The following is a 19,801-nucleotide window of genomic DNA, read 5'->3' as shown; positions in this document are numbered from 1 at the left end:
ACTTTTGGCCTAATTGCAGTTGACTTGACTTCGTGTGGACTTTTCTTTATTCTCTTAAACAGGTAAGACAACCTCTCCATTAAGAAACAACTTCATATTTGGGGTTTTATGTTAAAAGTTGCATTGAAATCTTACTTTTCAGCAAGTTCTCCACACAGTTAACTGGCCAAAGTCTGTTTTCAAGCTACTGATCAGGTTACCCAGTACACATTTCTCACCTGGATACCATCAACAAAACTATCAGTAAACGAGCAGCAGAAGATAGAATAGCAGGCATACAGAGAGCCATTTGCACATTTACAGTATTCCATATCACACTAATGTGGGGAGAGTGTACTAGTACAACCTCAAACTGAATGTCAAGTATATTGAATAAATGCTCAAACTGTTTGCCATACAGGCAAGCAAAAACTCCACTGTAAACAAAGATGCTGCTAATATTTCATACATATAAATGTTTCTTTATTTTTGCCACATCAGGTGGCATCAAGTATCCACAAATAATATGATTGCCGCATAACAAAAACTGGTGCAAATGACATAGTTAATATTTGCTGTAAAACAGACGTACTTTGACAACATGATTAAAGTGCTCCTTTTGCAATTGTATATTTGGAAGCTGGTAAACACTGGAAAGTTTTGGTGCATGGATAAAAATGAAAATATTGCTTTAAATTTATTTAAAAAAAAAAAAAAAAAAAAAAAAAAAAAAAAAAAAAAAAAATACTTTTACACATACAACATTGTTCAGTTTTCAACATTTTCAGCAGTTAGCACAATAGTTACATCAAGCTTTAAATAAATAATCTGACTTGTAAAAACTTCATGCTGGAGTCCTTATGATAAAGACAATTGTGACAGAACTCCAGGCAGCTGTTGCTACAGCTCGAGTAGAGTACAAGATCATATATTAATGATAAATAAAGCTATTAAAAAAGTGACAAACAGGTCCCAGTCCTGGTCCCATGAAGAGTTCTGGCCAGTCTCATTTTGGGTGCAGCTGCTGTTCTAGCTTACAGACTTGAGCTTAGACCAGGGGTTGGTCCCACGGACCTCCAGGGGTGGATCGTTTTTAAAGATGTGGTTGCACATATCGTCCAATGGTGGCTCGGGATCAGCCATCGCAAATTGTGCTGCCTCCTCCACCTCCTTCCGAATGGCCACATCCATTTCCTAACAAGAACAATATGCACGTCACAAATCCAATACTGTGGTGATGTGGTAAATAAGACGGGGAGATGAGAAACAGTCATGTCACTTTACTCTCCACATACAAACAGTGTTTTCACATCAAACAGCCAACCACTCGCTTTTTTAAACACTTTTAACACTAACACTCCCTTTAACACTTTCTTCTTCTGCCCCTCCCTTGCAGATGCACACCACTGGTGAACATCTCCCTCTTGTGGGTCACCACAGTACACCAATTGATAAGGTCTGAAAACAATAGACGCCAGAGTACTTCCAGGTGGCAGAACAAGTGACTACCACTGACCTGAACCAAATATCGAGCTGAACCTGTGGATGGGGAAGATTAGGTGAATAGATGTCATAAATACCGTTACAGAGAAGACTGCAAAACTTTCTGGCGGTGGTGTGGCAAAAGTAGATGCAGTGAACCCTCGCATAGCCATTGCTCAGCGTTTGAAAATGTGTCTATTGTGAATAGACAAATACCCCCAAAATCTGTTTTTTTGCACTCAGGCCAAACCAATAAAAATAATTTGGCACCATCTGGTGGGATCTTGAAGTTTGGTTGAATTCATTGATAGCGCTTTCTCATGCAATGGAGATTATTATTTATTTAAAAATTGTAAATAAAAGCTTGTTTCTGCTTTTCGCCAAGATGAAAATCAGTTTCCCCAATCGCTCTTCCTTGGAAAACGGTGGCATGTCATTGTGAATTGTACTGTATATACGAGCGTCAGAAATACATCGGGACTGACTTGGAAGTGAAGCTCAATAATCTAAGTTCATGTCCTCACCTTCAATTCCGCCACAGATGTCATATTGTTGCTGAGCATTTGCTCTTTTAACAGGGCAATGGGGTCATTCTTGCTGCGCACATCCTGGATCTCCTCCCGAGCGCGGTAGCTACAGAAGGCCCATCACAGACAATTAATGGTGATAAAGAATCGATCAAAGATTTTTACAAAAAACACCATATTAACAAAAGACTCCAGTGCTACCCTCGCCTTACACTTTCACAGGCCCACAGCGTTCAAGTTAGGGCCAGAGTGCAAATAGTCTCTTTGACCGATAAAAGCATACTTTGCTTGTCTGATTAAGACAAGAGTCCCACCTGACACCAGGGTCACTCATGCTGTGTCCATGGTAACGATAAGTCTGGAGCTCCATCACAATTGGACCCTGAAAAACAAAAGCAGATAAAACCGTGACGATGTCGGTTTAAATGTAGAAATGCTCACAACTGAGCCACGCACATCACCTGAGCACTTCAGAATCATACTCACTAGGGATGGCGATTATTGAATATATTAGAATGTGTGTGTGTAATGAGAGATGTGTTTTGTTTGTTGAAATTAGCTTTAACAAATTTTGCTCTGACCAACCAATCACGGGACAGAAAAAGGTTGACAGCTGACCACCCTCCACAGTGTACATGAGGCACGACGAGCACAGCGGCTCACCTTCCCGGCTCGGCAGAGGTCCGCTGCAAACGTGACTGCCTCTCTCACGCACAGGACGTCCATCCCGTCCACCTGTATCAGAAGCACTGAGCTGAAGTCACAGAAGGAAAACTGCTGGCTGGTCAGTTCTTGTTGATCATGTGACATGCGCGTTTTGTGTGCAGTATCATACATGAGCATCAAACAGCTGGGTACATGCTCACACCTGCAACTGCCAGGGCACATACAGTGTGCCTTGTTATAGTCTGGGTCCGTGCGGGGCGGCTCCAGGACACGGTCTTGCTGCAGCCGCAACCCCAGACCCTTAAATATTTTCTCCATCACGTCTTTCGTACTTCCGGGTGGCAGAACCTTTAGCCATTTCCAATGGGACCACTAGTAAACAAACCCGTCAATATCATTTGACCAAGGCAAAGTGATTGCTAAACAGGGTGATTGGGTTCAATAATGATTTTAGCCTTCTTCTCGACCACCATAATTTGAATGTGTGAAGTATCAGTCAAAAACATGTTACGTGATGTAAATGGCTTAAAGGAGAACGAACATCTACCATAGGTCACATTTCCACAGGTAAGTAGATTAAAAAAATAGACGTGGTTGAAATTCGGCCAAGTTTTTGTCACTTTCTGCCACCCAGAAGTACCTGGCGCCCATTACAAACATGAAAAGGTCTGTGACATAACAAAACTCACTCTGATTCCCGGTATGTAGTCTCCTCGCTTGTAGTAGTCGGTGCTGGCCGACGCCCTCTCCGCAGACGTGCCCATGCTGTACTGGTTGTTCTCACAGATGAAAATGCACGGAAGCTTCCAGAGGGCAGCCATGTTGAAGGCCTCAAAGAGCTGCCCCTGTTCAGCATCAGGGGTTGCAAGATTTCAGAAATCTTAAAAAGTTGGGACCTCTCCATGACTGTTAACCAGAAATGTACAAAAATTAAAGGTTGGCTCTTAATTGAGAATTAAAATATAATTTTATTTTAGCATAATTCTGACTAAAACAGCTAGAGTTCATGTAATTGCTTTGGAACCTTAACTTGAAAGTGCCCCAACTTCTAAGTATTTGGTACGATCTGTTGCTTGTTATTTATTTTGCTTAGTGTGTGTAAATGCCAAAAGGCAAGTTTAATGACTTAATACCTTTGTGTAAAAAGCTAGCGCACAAATGTGTTATTTAGGCTCTACTATTGACGAGCCTCATGTGAAGTTAGTTTGTTCGTGTTGTATAACTTACTGAAAACAGTCGATAATGTAACCTGGGTTCATAATTGTGTATATGCTTGATCCCGTTTGCTCCTCTCCATTTTAAGTGCTTTGCTGCCATCTTGTGGCATCTATGCAATTACAAAACCCATGCAATATTCAGTGTTATATTCACCTTGACTTCCCACAGAAATTGACCTGGAACCTTCTGGAAATTGTCTACCCTATTTCTTGTACAGCACAGTGTGCGCTTTGATCAGACCACATTTGCTGGTTGGTACGTTTATGCGTCGTTTTGTTACCTGATTGGCTGCGCCATCGCCATACAGCGTCACGCACAACTGATTGTTGCCTTGGTACTGACAAGCTAGAGCGATTCCGGCACCCAGTGGAACCTGAACACAACACAGTAGAGTCCGTGGTTCTAGGAGGAGACAATGCCAGCAACTCGCATAACAGTTCAAGGAGCCAAAAATCTCACATCGGTTACGCCGTGGTAAAATATACACCTTCACTTAATCGGGACAAACATTATTTAAAATCACCCGTTTGCTGTTTTTGTGCATTATTATTTTTTGTTGTTCTTGCAGCATCTTGGTGCCAAGGAACTACGTTGAGGTGAATTGAGGAGCTTCATTTAGTGGTACTTTGCCACCATCTTATGGCATCTTTGTGCAACAGAACATTGTTATAGTAAGTTGGAGCTTCATTTAAACAAAGGTACAGTACTCTGTTTGCCACCATCTATGGAAAATTAATCTTTTTATGGGGGGGAAGTCTATTTTACTCAATGTATATACAGTTCGTGACATTTGTCTGGTGGCGTGCTGTGCAATTGCTCTAATGTAAAATATGTGCCTTGACGGAATAAAGGTTAGGAAAGTTTTCCGCCGCTCACCTGTGCTCCCACGATGCCGTTCCCGCCGTAGAAATGCGGCGCGTACATATGCATGGATCCCCCCTTGCCTTTGGAGACCCCGCCTCTTCGACCTGCGCAGCGACACATCTGAGGCTTGGGGTTGAACCGATCGATTTCTTCTTAACATGGTCTTACCCGTGAGCTCACACAGGATCTCCTTGACAGACACGCCGCGGGTGTACGTGTAGGCGTGCGCACGGTATGCCGTGATCAGGTGATCGCTGCGGTTAATGGCAGCCTCGACACCTGCAGCACAAGCTTCCTGTACAACACCAAAAAGGTTTTTCTTTAATTTCACCCCCCCAATTGTATGTATGGCATCAATGCCTTCTTGATTAATGTAGACTCCTGGCGTTGGTTAAAGCTGACCAGCCCCACTAAAAAAAGAAGCACTGCCCAATGTGAACTAAATATTTTATGCAGAAATCCAGGTAATTCCAAAGGGCTCGCATACTTTTGTTTGAAACTGTACATGTTCCCCACCTGTCCGTCATACAGGTGACAGAACCCACGGATGATCTTCTGCTTGTAGAGCTGATCGGCCTTCAGCTCCATGCGCCTCACCGTCTGCATGGTCCGGTAATACTGCAGGCCCTGCTCGCGCGTTAGCTCCGCCTTCATAGAAGGCCCGTCCTCCAAGCGGTACAGATCGCATTTCTATTGGCTCAAAAAGCAAATACTTCCAATAGGTCTGGGCAATGAACGAAATTTATGGATAAATTGGCAGGATATTTTATTTTATTTATTTATTTATTTAAATAGCAGCTTACATAGTTCAAAGCACATTTTCATTGATGTGCGCTTGTGAAAAGTAAGTTTTGAGGCAGCTCAGCTCTAATGAAGGTTGATAGAGCTTTTTCAGCTCACCTTGATGTCGAAAGTCACCTGAGGCGTAAAGTCAGCGAAGGAGCAGGAAGCTGTGATGCGGGCAGCCTGAGGACACACAAACACTGTTAGCGCACCAAGAATGAGAATCATCTTTATTTGCCAAGTATGTCAAAAACAAGGAATTTGTCTCCGGTTGTTGGAGGCACTCCAGTGCGACAACAGACAGCCATTTGACAGAAAATACATTTGAGACATAAAAACACAGTACGGAGCGTAAGTGAGCAATCAAAGGTTACCGGTAATGTGGTATTCCGATTCATTTTTTTAAAAATGACAATTCAACAGGTCAGCTGGTGACAAGGGTTACCAGTCATGTTAAGAGACGGGGGGTGCTGTGGACACTCCTAGGCCACAAAAAAAAAAAAAAAAAAGTCTAATTGAAATGAATCACTTTATAAGTTTGGCATTGATTCATTCGTTTGTCACTATGATTTGAGTCAAGGGTAAGAAGGAGTATCGGTCATGTCCCCAATTAGTCCAAATGCAGACTGCAACATGGCACATGCCTGATTAAGGGTCTTTAAAAAAAGAAAGTTCATGACAGGCAGGCAGGTAAACATGGAGGCCGGCGTCTCCGCTTCTTACTGGTGCGGCTAACGACGTGCTAACTAAGGGCGCCGCGCTGGCTCTAGCGCTGACTACCGGCGGAGGTTTGGGGGGCAGCCGCTGCGTCTGTGCCAAGTCTGGTGCCGCCGGCGAGGTTAGACTGACGTACTCTGACAGGCCAATCAGCAACTGGGGAGCACAGGAGCCAACCAATCAGAGCTAGCGTGAAACAGGAGAGCAGGGGTACTCGGCATAGAGCTTATAGAAGCCAAATATGGAGACTGAGGCAGGCCAGCTATGTGTGTATAATTAAACATTTGAGCAGTGACAGTGTGTTTACACTGATATGACGTTATTTAAACAAGACCACATCCTGGAATTGCTTTCAAATTCCTGTGGAAACGGTCGCAAAATTCCGTTCACGATTAATAGAAAGTTGCAAAACTTAAGCCATTTCCTTCCATCTGATAATTTACATGTTAGTCATTTTTACCCACCACCACCATCATCATGATCGAAGGGTGACTGGCAACTTTGGGACACTTGTCTGACTGCATGTGGTGCCAAAGTGTAATCATTGTTGGGAAAGTAACAAACCTATGAGGTAAATAAGTATATTAGAGGGCTCATTACAGTGATAAAATAAATGCTGCGGAGAGAAAAGGTTATGGACAAACAGCAGGTGAGTGGCGAGCAGCTTACCTCCGACACAGTTTGGGCTCCCTGGGGTTCCGGTGAAGGTGGATGAAGGATAAGAAGCCAGACATACATTTGGATTTGTGAGCGATAGAGCATTGAAGAGGGAAAAACAACTTGTGATACATTTGGGAAGTTTGACAAAGAAAGGCTTTATTTAAGCATGAGCATTTCACACTTTTCGTAAAGAAATAAAATAATGTAGGTACTGAGAGAGAGTGTTGTTAAAGACATGCTGTGAGAAACAAGGACGCACCATTGTTTCATTAGAGAATGTGCTGACTGACAAATTTGCTCATGACGCACTTGCTCATGACGAGCTTTCGTAATTAGCTCATTCGCTTTTCCTCAACTTAATATTAGTAGTAGATCACGATACACTGAGTCTTACATTATACTTTGTGACAAACACACACTATTGGAAACACAAAAAAACATTAGGTCGCACTACAGCATGTGCTAGAAAGTCAGTAACTACAGAAATAGAGGGAGTATGAATAAGTGAAAGTGTCAGAACAATGAGGCGCCCACAAGGTCAGCAGCAGCACCAAGCTAGCCCAATTAGCCTGTTTAGCTCGTCCGGAGGAGGAGAAAAAAATCCTCCCGTTAGACGAGCACCGCTGCCGGAAGACTCACCGCAGTCCTGCCGGTGATCCGACACAGCGCGTTCGAGAGGAGGGTCAACATGTTCTGCATGCTAGTAGACGGCGAGCGGACTATTTAAGACGATTAAAGGCGAATTTGGACGTCCGCGAGAATGCGGTGCGGCGTCGGGGTCCGTCCCCAGAAGGAGTCCGGTGGAGAAAGGCGACGGGAGCTTGATGGTTCCACATTCGGTTTTATACCTCGAGTAGTCTCCCCCCACAATTCGTAGACCTCCCCCAGTTTATGTAAAAAAAAAAAAAAAAACAGACATAATTCAGTTTTCACAGTGAAAATCATTTACACTACTGAAGTACTCTTCCACACACTGAAAATATTTGACACAAACATTAGCATTCTTCAACATATTCTTCATAAAATACAAAACTATTTGTAAAATTAACATTTTTGAGTTTTTATCAAATAATTGGTTGGCTCAATCTAGTTAAATTAATGCCGCAGAAAACGTCCGCAGCATCAGAGGGGTCTCATTGTTCAAAGGTATTAGTCAGAAGAAGGTACAAAAAAATTCCAAAGCATCAATGTCATTTTTAATATCACATGCATACTTTTTCCAAGGTCTCAAATAAATGCCTGTCAGATATCAAAACACTTAAGTGGAACTGATGATGCAGAGGGTAAATTATTATTATTATTATTTATTTATTTATTTATTTTGATGAAAGACGAAGATCTGGGCTGCAATAAAAAGGGAACTTACTCATCCAGGACAAAAGGGAAGGTACTTGCGCATCACTTGAGGTCTATCTGTGCACGTGATTAAAAATTAGCATGTTGTTGTTTTCTGTGTGTTTTTTTGAGGGGGGGGGGGGGCTATTCTGATTTAAAAATTAAATGCCTTGCTCCTCCATCTGGAGCTCATCTTTCCTTTGCAGCGATCTCAGTCTCGCGAGATGTCGTGCAGTCCCGAGATAACGGCTGCAGATGACGGCTATACCGAGGTACACCACTTTACTGCTTTTATTTACTTTGCCTTAATTTAAAAATGGAGCTCTCTAGCCAAAGAATCGTGATCACATTTGGTACGATTGCACGATATGTTTCCGATTTGAGCGTGTGCTGCGTTCTGGGCTAACTTATGTCGGCACCGCCGGCGCAATCGGCGAATCCTTCGAAATAAGAGCACAATGTTATCCGCGCCTTTTGCCCCCGTTTTGAGCTCGCTGAGCCTCCGCTTCCCGACCTCAGCAGCCCGGTCGGCCAACCGGCTGGCAGAAGCTCTCGGGAAGCGGCGGGTTGGCGAGGTTGTCTGCTGGAAAGTGCGCAGCGCGCCCCACATAGCAGACGGCGATGTTTGGAAGGGAGCAACGACACGGCTAATAGCATTAGCATCGGGCGAAGGCCTACTCAGGAAGCGGGCGTCAGCTTTTATTTTCAAAAACTCTTTCTTTCTTTTTTTTTTGTGTTTCTTTCTTTATTTATTTTTATTAGCCACCGGCGTCCCGCGCACGTCTCTCGAGAACTGTTTGCTTAACTTTTCTTTGTACTTCTAAGACAATTTTGAGTGCTAACAAATGTCGATCGAATGAGCCTCTTAATACCGCTTCATTATGGCTTGAGAAACACTAAATTGAAAGCCCCCTTAAAAACCTTAACCCTGGCTTGAACCCTAACTTTGAAACCCGAACGGCAGTTCTAAGCCCTAACCATGGGTTGAAATCTTGCATTGAAATCCCAGTTGAAACAAAATGTTCAACCTAAACTCCGGCTTGAAGCCCTAACTCTGCCTTTAATCCCCAACCCTGGTTTTAAAACTCCAACCCTGCGAATTTAAAACCCTACTTTGAAACCTTAATCCTATTTTAAAGCTCTGACCCGGGGTTGAAACCCTACTTATAAACCTTAACCTTGGATTGAAACCAGACTGTGAAGCCAGAATTCTGGTTTGAAACCTTAATCCTCTTTTTAAACCCCTAACTCTGGATTTAAACTACATTGAAACACCTTGAAACGCAACATTGAAACCCAAACCCTAGTTTAAAACCTAACACTGGCTTAAAACCCTAACCCTAGTTTAAAACATTAACCCTGGCTTGAAACCCCACACTGAGATGCTAACCTTAGTTTAAAACAATAACTCTGGCTTGTAACCCTAACCCTTGTTTCAAACCCTAACCCTGAGTTGAAACCCTGACTCTGAAATAAATTGTATTCAGACTGTTCTTCATATTATTTTCCATGTATTGTCCTTTTTTAATGCCAAAATTTGAATTGTAATATTTCTTGCAGATCACAATTGACACTAATAGAGGACTCAACTTCTCAGCATTACTGGCACAACACTGACAGTAAGAGTTTTACAATAAGGTTTTTAAAACATTTGAACTTAATAAAACACGTGTTTTCACTCCATTGCAAGCACAGTTCTCCAAATAAGAGGCGAAGCGTGCTTGCTTCAAGCTGTTGATATTGACTGTAAAAGTGACACTGACTGACATTGCACCTTATTTTATACCTTATCTATGTTTGAGAGAATATGTGTCATTAACAGCCACTCTCTCGTAGCGATGGCTCACAGCGCCAATCATGGCAAGCTCCTCCTACAAAGGCTGCATCAGCAGCGGGAAATGGACTTCCTGTGCGACGTCACCATCATAGTGAGAGACGTGGAATTCCGGGCTCACCGCAACATCCTGGCCGCGTTCAGCAAGTACTTCTCCTCCCAGGCCGAGAAGGGCCAAGATGTCACCACCTTGGACCCCGACAAGGTCAGCCGCTACGCTCTGGAGAAGTTGCTGGAGTTTGTCTACACGGGACAGATGAACCTCAGCAGGTAGGCTGCCTCCTCGCCATCCATCCATCTCTTTGCTATAACCCTTTTCCTCAGTGGGATTGCGGGTGAGCTGGAGTCCATGTCAGCTGACTTTTGGGTGAGGGGCAAGGTCCACTAGTCACCAGCCAATCGGACAAACAAACAACTATTCACACTCGGACTGGGTTTTGTGGCCTTAAACGGACATTTGTTTGTGTTTGTGGTGAAATCCATCATGTGTGTCTCCATGTCTATATTATACTGCCCCCAGGTGGGCAAGGCGTGAACACCAGAAGGAGCAGCACAATGTTCATTGAAGCAAAAAATGTGGCGAAAATTATTACATTCTTTACATTCTATTTAATGTCATTAATGTATTTTTGTATTAAGTAGAATTTTACTATATTTCATTACAATTTTGGGGGTGGTGCTGAAAGATATTGATTGAAGATAGGACTGTTCTGATTTGCAAATGTGGTCACAAAACTTCAACTACAGCAACCAAGTTTTTGTACGTCCTCCTAATACAAAGTATTATCTTTGTTATTTTCAGCACCAGACAATCTGCTGTCCGCCGAGCCGCCATCTTCCTGGGAATGTCCGATGCCCTAAAGTATCTGGAAGATATTTCTCACTCGTCCGAGGTCAGCGAGCCGTCCCAGTTTGATGTGGACAACGAGCCGGGCCTCTCTTTGCTCAGTCCCGGCTCCCCGGGCAGTCCTCATTCCCCTGTTTCTCTGTCCATCGTCTCGGTTACGGGCACGTGGGTGGAGGAGGGCCAGGAAAGCCAGCAAGACCAGGAAAGCCAGGAAGGTCCAGAAGGCCAGGAGAGCGAAGCTGCTGGGTTGGATGAGGAAGGAAAAATTCCAAGCGTTGAGCTGGCGGAGCCCAGCAACTTGGAGAGTGACGCTCCCCAACCTGCAGCCCACAGGGGGAGGGGGCGTGGCCGAGGGAGGGGGAGGGGGAGGGGCAGGGGCAGGGGAAGAGGAGGAAGAAGCCTGGTTAAGATCGAAGAAGACTTCCTGGAAGATTCTGACACCAGCGTGAAGGACTTTGGGGACACGTCTGCCGACTGGAGCCCCTCGCTGGACGACCCGCCCGCCAAGAGGCCCCGCTTCGGGGAGCTGTGGCGGGGACGCGGCCGGCGCCGAGGGAAAGGCCGAGCGAGGGGCAGGAGCAAAATGGAGGGCGAGCCCGGCGAGGATGAGGCTAACGGCGAGGAAGCGGCGGAGGACGGAGAGCAGAACCCCTCGCCTGGCGCGGACGAGATGGCGCGGTCCTGCATCGAGTGCAACCGGACGTTCAAAGACATGTGCAGCCTGCGGAGACACGAGCAGATCCACGCGGGCCTCAAGCCCTTCATCTGCATCTTCTGCTCCAAAACCTTCAGACAGGCCACGCAGCTCAAAACTCACCTGCGCACCCACACAGGTAAGGAGCAGATTTTCTGTATTTGGTAACATTACGTTCGCAGCGCAAGCAGTTGTGACATTAATTTGTGTGTGTGACACTCCCACACAAACCTCCCTGAGCGTGCTTTAAACTGTTTAATGACACCCCAGGTGTAGTTTACTGTTAAACTAAACGGGCAACAAAAAGATAAATACAAGGCACATGATCGTTTTAGAAATTGCCAGCTAAATGCTAACAGTCAATGGAAACCCCCACTGATGGGCTGGCTAGAATTAACATTAAAACATGGGTAGCATTCACCTTCAAATAACAAATATTTATACACAAACTCCATAGTAACATATACAGACAGGTTATACAACAATACTTGCAGTCATACATTCCTCCTAATGAGTAAAAAAACAAATTAAATTGGTTTATCGTAACATTCTTCTATACCTTTTTTTATTTCTATTTTTTGTGTGTGTGTGTGTGTGTGTGTGTGTGTGTGTGTGTGTGTGTGTGTGTGTGCTCCAAGCATGCATCGCACCACACTGCCCCTAAGAGGCCAAGGAGCGCACAGCAGGAACAGCAGATACAGTCGTTTTTTTCCTCCCTTGACTGTCTAACACAGACGTGCCCAAAGTCCGGCCCCCGGGCCAAATCCGGCCCGTGTTCATATTTCCACTGGCCCGAAGCCTCTGTCATAAAACCAATAATATGTGGCCCGGCAGTACAAAATACACACGCAATTTTATATTTCACCACAGGATGGCAGTAAACTTGTGGCTGAACTCTCGCAGGGCCGTTTTGCTGATGATCTGTGTTTTGCCCATTTCTAAAATGGCAACTGGAAGTAAGAAAAGGAAAGTTGATAGCGAGGGCCGACGTTTCCAGGACAAATGGAAGTCTGAATATTTTTTCACTGAGTTTAGAAACAACTGTGTCTGCCTAATTTGCCAAGAGACTGTGGCTGTGTTCAAGGAGTTCAATATACGACGGAACATGCTAATTACGACAAGCTAACTGGGAACGAACGCAGTGAAAAATTGAAGCAACTGGAAGCTGGTTTAACGGCACAGCAACACTTTTTCACAAGAGCCAGTGAGTCGAATGAAAATACAACAAAGGCAAGCTATGAGGTGGCAACGCTGATTGCCAAGCACTGCAAACCTTTTACTGAGGGTGAATTTATTAAAGACTGTGTGATGAAAATGGTGGAGAACATTTGTCCTGAGAAAAAGCAACAGTTCGCCAATGTTTTCCTGGCTCGTAGCACTGTGTCACGAAGGATCGAAGAAGCTTCGTCTGATATTAAGAGACAGTTGGACGCAAAAGGAGTGGAGATTGAATTTTTTTCGTGAGCCTGTGACGAAAGCACGGATGCATCCGACAGCACTCAGTTACTGATTTTTTTTAGAGGAGCGGCCAGTGAAATGAACATGCGTGAAGAGCTACTAGACCTCCAGAGCCTTAAGGACCAAACAAGAGGGAAAGATTTATTTGCTTCTGTTTGTTCCGCCGTACATGACATAAAATTAAAGTGGAATAAAATCACGGGGATTATTACGGATGGCGCACCTCCCATGGTTGGCGAGCACAGTGGATTATCAACCTTAGTGTGTCACAAAGTAAGCGAAGAAGGAGGTAAAGCTACAAAACTCCATTTTATTATTCGCCAAAAAGTTGTATGTGCCAAACCATTTCCATGGATCTCAGTGACGTTCCAGCCCACCTGCAGCTGGAGCTCATTGAGCCAAAAAGTTTGGGCACCCCTGGTCTAACATGAAATCACACTAAAATATTCCTGTTTTAGGTCAATTGGGATTACCAAAATTATTTCTATTTGCTAAATGTATGTTTTTTATTTGTTGTAATATTATTATTTTGCTTGTTACGAGTGTATTTTTTGTTTTTTCTTTTAAATATTAAAAGTTGAATTTTGGTAGTTATGTATCGGATCGGGGTTCGGTATCAGCAGATACTTACTTAAAATGAAAGACACAGACTCGGGGGCAAAATAATGTGTTTGGGACATCCCTACCGTTGAGACTAGTGGGGGCATATACAATCTAATCTTGCCCCTAAAAAAATGGGGCTTTGTTTCCCCTTTAAGAAATACCGGATTTGAGTGTTAAATGTGAGGAGAAGGTCATTTCAATGTCAAGTGGTGTTTGTGTGCCCACAAATAACGTCCTGCGTGTTTGTCACAGGCGAGAAGCCCTTCAGCTGCTCCGATTGTGAAAAGTGTTTCGCTCAGAAGTGTCAGCTGGTGGCCCATCGCCGCATGCACCACGGCGAAGAGAAGCCCTACAAGTGCGAGCGCTGCGGCTTCAAGTTCGCCACCTCGTCCAACTACAAGATCCACGTCAGGTAGGATACCACGCAGGGACCGGGGGGGGGGGGCGGCGGCGGCATTGACTTGCATCAAGGGATGGGGCCATGTGAACATTTCATTATCAGTATCAGGATTTTGAAATGTTCACTGCAGACAACGAAGTGTGCCCTATGTGCGCGTTGACGTGTGGCTGCATTCCCTCCAGGCTGCACAGCGGCGAGAAGCCGTACGTGTGCGACGTGTGCGGCCAGGCCTTCGCTCAGTCCAGCACGCTGACCTACCACAAGCGGCGGCACACGGGCGAGAAGCCGTACCAGTGCGACCTGTGCGGCATGTCCTTCTCCGTCTCGTCGTCGCTCATCGCTCACGCCCGCAAGCACACGGGTAAGGAAGCGGGTCAGGCTCGCAAATCACGCCGACGGCGGACGCCACTTTGACCGCTTACTCGTTCGACTGCTTTTCCGTTTGCGTCCAGGCGAGACGCCGTACAAGTGCACCCAGCCGCAGTGCGAGAGCCGCTTCGTCACGTCGTCCGAACTGAAGAAGCACATGCGGCGACTACACCCGGGTGAGCTCGTGTCCCCTCGAACACCCCCCCCCACACACACACAATTTTGCAGCTGTTAAAATCCTTTTTGATGTCTTCACACTCTTTACCGAGCTGCTCTTGAACGCGTCGACTTGCACACACCAAGGTTATTATAGTTCACTCAAACAAATGACATCACAAACATTTTATTGTAAAACATTTAAGAAAAGTAACTAGATAAAGATAACTGAAATGACATTGTCTGTTGACAAGCTAATGACCTAATTTACGAACTACTGCACTAGACAATTGCTCTTAGTTATTTCAAACTCGTCTAAATTGCCAGAGGACTGTGCATCATTTGCACAATTGTCAAAAAGTAAATACAAATGAACTTTTATACTTGATGGTTCTTCATCTGTTAGTAATAAAATAAAATGTCGGTGGTATCTTTTGTTGTTTTAGTAGCACAATACTCATTGTGACTGTTTTTAATCTTGCACCTGACAACTATCCTTGATTAAAAGTAAAACTAATAACTTAATTAAATTTTTTTTATAAAAAAATGGTTCAAAACGTTTTCACATCCCTTCCAATCTGTTTGCAATAAGATTGTGGGCAAAAATATTTTACTGATTATTATTATTCTTTTTTTAAATTTTTTTTTAAAATTAATTCATTATTGTTTTCTTTTTTGTATATTCAGTGTGGCTTATGCGGCTTCCTATGTTTTACTGTGTTTGTGTGCGCGCGCGCGCGTTTGGACTCAGACGGCACCAACGGCGTGCAGTGCCTGCTGTGTGGAAATCGCTTCGCCAGCGTGAAGAACATGATCAAACACCAGGAGAAGGCTCACGCCGACGAAGTGCGACAACACAAAGAGAGAGCGCGCGCAGGTGAGCCAACACGACCCCTCGCCATTGTTACATTTAACACCGAGCGACACCGTTCTGCAACTCCAGGGGGGTTTAAAAGTAACACCCCCACATTCATCCCAATGGCGAATATTGATTTTATATAAAAGTTTGGTCATGGAACGAATTGAACTAAAGATACAGTGTACTTATTTGATTGTAATTTTCATTTTTCTTTCTCAAATTTTGTGTGTTCGTTCTTTAACACATTAATTTTGACAAGAAATAGAAAGGAAAGTCAGCATTTAGCATTAGGTTTTATTTAAAATTGGGTATCAGCAACAGAATTTGCGACCAGCCTCTTGCGTCAACTGATTTCACCAGGAAGCCCTGTGGAATGGAACTCATTCCAAATTATTTTAATGGCATTTGTACTTATTTAGATGCTTTGTAAACATATGTGAACACAGAAAAATATTTGCAAGCGTAGAATATGTTGTAATAATTCTGGACTGTATGTAGTAAATGCTGTGAATAACACCAGATGGCAGCAATTTATGGACTTGTGGTGAGAGTTGACACAGACATTGTCTTGTGTTCTCAATGTGTCATTTCACAGCATCAGTGAAACGATATGAACATATTGTTTTTATTTGAAAGTGTCATGTTTTTTTTTTTTATTGGTAAAAACTGAGAGGAAGTTATACAAGAGAGAAACCATTTTGTGGGCGGAGAAGTTCACTCTGTCAGCAAGCTCTCATATTTTGCTTGTTTGCGAATACATTTTCCGCTCGCAGATAATATATAAAAAATGCGGTTGCTTTACCAATATGCATTTTAAACAGCGTTAACATCTATTTAATACAACGATGAATATTGTCGCTGTGGGGCAAAAACTCCTTGTGTTCAGAAAGGGTCAATTTAATATTTGTTCGCAAATCTGTAGTGTTGGTTAATTAATAACCAATTGAATTTGTTGATAATAGCTTGAGAAAGAAATCTATAAACATGCCTGAACTGTCAGAAGTGTTGTAAAACTAACTCCACCTCTTCCCTCATTCTGTGGGAGTCATGTGGAATTATGTTGCCTCAAGATTGCAAGTCTGGATGTTTTGTTTTTTGACAATAGCTAGTGAAAATAATTCTGTTACATTTGAGTAATCCTGTACTGCCACGAAAATAAGTTGCATACAGATTCATTTCTGCCTGTTACACTGCTTAGTCATCTCATTGTTTTATTTTTTATCAGCACTCATTCTTAAGCCCTTTGATAAAAACCTTGGGAAGAGAATGTGCAATGGTGGGAAGTCTCACGCGCACCTTTTGGTGACATTGACTTTTACTTAAGTAAAGGAAATGAATCAGTACGACTACTTTTACCTCGAGTTTACCTTTTCGTCTTTTGAAAGCGTTACATACAGTGTAAGAACCTTTGCCACCGTTGCTTTTAAATGTCATTTTGATGACTTTCTGCTCTCGTGCGCTCAGTCGTCCTGCTGGCGTCCAGCCACCCGGTCGCCTTCGTGCAGAGCAAACTGAGCAACGACGGCAAAAGTCTAAGCGCCGGCCCCGAAGCCGAGCCGCCCGAGCCGGAACCGGCCACGCCTCGGGCCGGCGGCAGCAACGACGTTGGCGTGGGCCCGTCCGTCGCCGCCGCTCTGAACGACACTCTGCGGGAGTTGAAGGTAGAGCCCGGCCACACGCCCATCTCGCAAGCCGACCCGGTGGCCTTCGAAGCCGACCCCGTGTCCACCATCAACTCGGAAACGCTGCACGCGCTGGTGGAGCAGCTGAGGCCGCCGCCGTCGCCGGCGCAGAGCTTGGAGCAGATCGTCATCATCCGCACGGTGGACAACGCGGAACACGGCGCGCCGCCGCCGCCCCCGCAGTGAGGCGCGGCCCCTTCCTCGGCAGCCGACCTTTGAGAAGGATCGCCGAAGGGGCGGCTTTTATTGATGTGTGGAACGCCCTTTCAGCATTTCTTCCATATCCTTGATATCCAATTTAAGGTTCATGTACGCTCTTCGACCATTTGGCGCACTAGTAGAGCGACTCTTTCTAGTAATGTTTTTTACAACTTCAAACTTTTGGCTTACTAACACACTATTAAACCTAACTAGTGCTGCACTAGTAACACTGCAAGGCCCAACTAGTGTCATGCACTAGTAGCCTCCTGGACACTACTTGTAGCACCAAGATGCCCACTAGTCGTTTTGCCTCATTAGTAATGTAGTTGGCCTACTAGTCGTGGGCAGAGATGTTATGCCGGAGTGGTTATTTAGTAAGACTAGTGTTACTAGTGGGTTACTAGAAAACCTCCGTGGAGGTTTTGTTCTAGTTAGTGTAACTAAATGTTACTAGTAAGACACTCATTCTACTTCCGCACCGTTGTAATTTTACTAGTCTGCTGAATTGTCTTACTAGTGAGGTCAAAGTGTGTACTAGTACATTGACCTTGAGGTGGATATCAAGGATGGGGCATAAATGCTAAAACTGCTTCTTTTGAGCATTTATTCCATATCCCAGATATCCATCTTAAGGTACTAGTACACTCTTTGTTGTCACAAGTAGGACAACAACAAGTTACTGCTGAGGCATAAGTGAGCCCACTTCCTTCTACTTTTACTTCTTTTTATTTCTCTAGCTCTTCTATGTAACATCTAGTGATTCACTAGTAGCACACAGTTGTCAACTAGTGCACAGATTTGTCTCATTAGTAGCACGTTCTTGTCATACTAGCATGTGATAGAGTAATGGAAAAACGTTACTACTAAGACGGTCGTTCTACTTGTGCGCAGAATTGTCTTCCTAGTGAGGCCAGAAAGTGTACTAGTACACAGCCCTTAAGCTGTGTATTGAAATAATGCTCAAACGGCTTTTCGTCGTGACGCGTGTGTGCGTGGCTGCTTTCATGTGGTGACACGCAAACGAGAAAATGCGATGCTTCGAAAGCGAGGCGGCGCTCGAGCGTCGTCGACGTCGTAACCTGAAGTCGATCCTCGTGTGGCGATCCCGTGACGGCCATTTTAGACATGACGTGATGTAGTGCTTCGTCACCTTTTGCAGACACCAAATGTTTTTGTGTTTTTTTGTATTTCATTTTAATAAACATGTTGACGTATGTACAGAAATATTCATTATGCTTACGACTGGATAAAAACTTTAACATGCAATAAAAATGCGATGAAATGAGACATGTTTTGTGTCTTGATTTAGATTGAGTTACGTGTGGCCCGGCCGGTCGAGGTTCTCTTTCCAAAAGTCCACTTGGACGGACTTGCGGCCATAATGGAGACGAGTGCTTTTCGAAAATGGTTGCATAGATGTGCAGTGTGTGAGGGGTTGCTGTTACTCATTTCTCTGAGCTCATTTTCTGTCTGAGTCATGTGACCATAATTGGACTTCACGAGAAACCTTCGCAATGACTTGGCCTGTGATGAAGACTCCAAAATTGTTTCACTTTTGTGCTTCCTTGTTGCGTCGCATGTAAAGGAGGTAAAGGGCGACGCTTAACATCGACAAACCAGTTTGACTGGTCACATTAAATGGCGTACTGTTCATCTGACTTAAAACGTGGGAATCCAATCAAGACTTTGTCTTTGTTCTTCTTTTATTTATTAACCAAGGACATTTAGAACAGATTCTTATCTGCTATGCAGACCTTTGAGAAATCTTCAATCAAACTTGGGCAAGCCTTTTATTGAGCTAATTTAAATCATATCTCTGGACAAGTCATGAAAAAAAAATCCCTAGAAACTAAATTGCCCTCAGGCAATTTCAACTTCCTTCTCGCAATCGAGAAGTTTGAATCTGGGCTCTGATCTTACTGTGTGGCGTTTGTAGGAGGTTTTACGTCCACATTGGAAAAACAAGACTCTAAATTGTCCGTAGGTGTGAATGTGAATGCTTGTTTTTTCTTTGTGCCCTGCGACTGTTGTCGTCTTTATATGCCTCACATTGGCTGGATGCCAAAAGTCAACTCGGATAGACTTTGTCACCCATGTCGCTAAATTGTTCATAGGTGTGAGTGCTTGTTTGTCTCTCTCTGTGCTTTTCTTACAAGTACATCCAGTCTATTGTTTGTCAACTATATGTGCCGTGTGATTAGCTGACAACCAGTCCAGGGTCAGGACGTACCCCGGCCCTCACCCAAAGTCGGCTCCTGGTCCTCCGTTCCTCAAGCTCCTGTTTGGGTAACTGTTACGTTGGGCGACTCGCTGCTTCTCTCAGAGGAATGTCCTCCTGTCTTCTACACTCGTCCCTCTCTTCTTTGTTCAAGTTTTCCTCTTTTTCTTCCTGGTGACGACAACTGCTGGGCTTTCTTCTGAAACATTTCAAAGTGGAACGCTTTGGGAGTTCACATGCGTTCTTATC

At 44.2% G+C, this 19,801-nt stretch overlaps 2 protein-coding genes across 14 annotated transcripts; one reads left to right on the top strand and one right to left on the bottom strand.

The window, feature by feature from the left end:
• Nucleotides 1-732: 732 nt before the first annotated feature.
• pdha1b (pyruvate dehydrogenase E1 subunit alpha 1b) lies at nucleotides 733-7,701 on the bottom strand. Of its 11 annotated transcripts, XM_061666753.1 has the most exons (14): nucleotides 7,536-7,583; nucleotides 6,906-6,926; nucleotides 6,701-6,800; nucleotides 6,243-6,392; nucleotides 5,637-5,702; nucleotides 5,253-5,426; nucleotides 4,905-5,031; nucleotides 4,749-4,840; nucleotides 4,153-4,245; nucleotides 3,344-3,499; nucleotides 2,652-2,723; nucleotides 2,303-2,370; nucleotides 1,986-2,094; nucleotides 733-1,173 (listed from the first exon to the last, which is right to left on the bottom strand). In XM_061666753.1, exons 3-14 carry the CDS (start codon nucleotides 6,779-6,781, stop codon nucleotides 1,009-1,011), a joined length of 1,353 nt encoding a protein of 450 aa, XP_061522737.1. In that variant the 5' UTR covers nucleotides 6,782-6,800; nucleotides 6,906-6,926; nucleotides 7,536-7,583; the 3' UTR covers nucleotides 733-1,008. The 11 variants fall into 11 exon arrangements, with proteins under 11 accessions (XP_061522737.1, XP_061522734.1, XP_061522744.1 ...); XM_061666750.1 differs by having other exon boundaries at nucleotides 6,906-7,701; XM_061666760.1 differs by lacking the exon at nucleotides 6,701-6,800 and having other exon boundaries at nucleotides 6,216-6,392; nucleotides 7,536-7,701.
• Nucleotides 7,702-8,424: 723 nt separating this feature from the next.
• Nucleotides 8,425-18,610, top strand: mynn (myoneurin). 3 transcript variants are annotated; one of them, XM_061666111.1, is made up of 9 exons: nucleotides 8,425-8,503; nucleotides 9,792-9,850; nucleotides 10,068-10,335; nucleotides 10,868-11,745; nucleotides 13,920-14,079; nucleotides 14,250-14,428; nucleotides 14,520-14,612; nucleotides 15,280-15,469; nucleotides 16,916-18,610. In XM_061666111.1, the coding sequence occupies exons 1-9, from the start codon at nucleotides 8,487-8,489 to the stop codon at nucleotides 17,421-17,423; spliced, it is 2,352 nt and encodes a 783-aa protein (XP_061522095.1). In that variant the 5' UTR covers nucleotides 8,425-8,486; the 3' UTR covers nucleotides 17,424-18,610. The 3 variants fall into 3 exon arrangements, with proteins under 3 accessions (XP_061522095.1, XP_061522097.1, XP_061522096.1); XM_061666113.1 differs by having other exon boundaries at nucleotides 15,344-15,469; nucleotides 16,916-17,399; XM_061666112.1 differs by having other exon boundaries at nucleotides 8,499-8,584.
• Nucleotides 18,611-19,801: the final 1,191 nt, after the last annotated feature.

Source organism: Phycodurus eques, chromosome 21 (assembly GCF_024500275.1).
Source record: "Phycodurus eques isolate BA_2022a chromosome 21, UOR_Pequ_1.1, whole genome shotgun sequence".
Classification (NCBI taxonomy): Eukaryota; Metazoa; Chordata; class Actinopteri; order Syngnathiformes; family Syngnathidae; genus Phycodurus; species Phycodurus eques.
Note: the sequence above shows the minus strand (reverse complement) of the source record. Positions and strands in the feature narration are given on the sequence as shown.

Bases quoted from the DNA above. Each gene is read 5' to 3' on its own strand.
- pdha1b (XM_061666750.1), bottom strand. From the start codon at position 7,027: ATGTATCACAAGTTGTTTTTCCCTCTTCAATGCTCTATCGCTCACAAA. The intron at 6,393-6,700 runs GTGGGTAAAAAT...TGTGCTCCCCAG, and splicing joins CGATCATGATGATGGTGGTG to TTGCTGATTGGCCTGTCAGA. The intron at 2,724-3,343 runs GTGAGTTTTGTT...CTTCTGATACAG, and splicing joins ACTACATACCGGGAATCAGA to GTGGACGGGATGGACGTCCT.
- mynn (XM_061666111.1), top strand. The intron at 14,429-14,519 runs GTAAGGAAGCGG...GTTTGCGTCCAG, and splicing joins TCACGCCCGCAAGCACACGG to GCGAGACGCCGTACAAGTGC. The intron at 14,613-15,279 runs GTGAGCTCGTGT...TTGTATATTCAG, and splicing joins CATGCGGCGACTACACCCGG to TGTGGCTTATGCGGCTTCCT.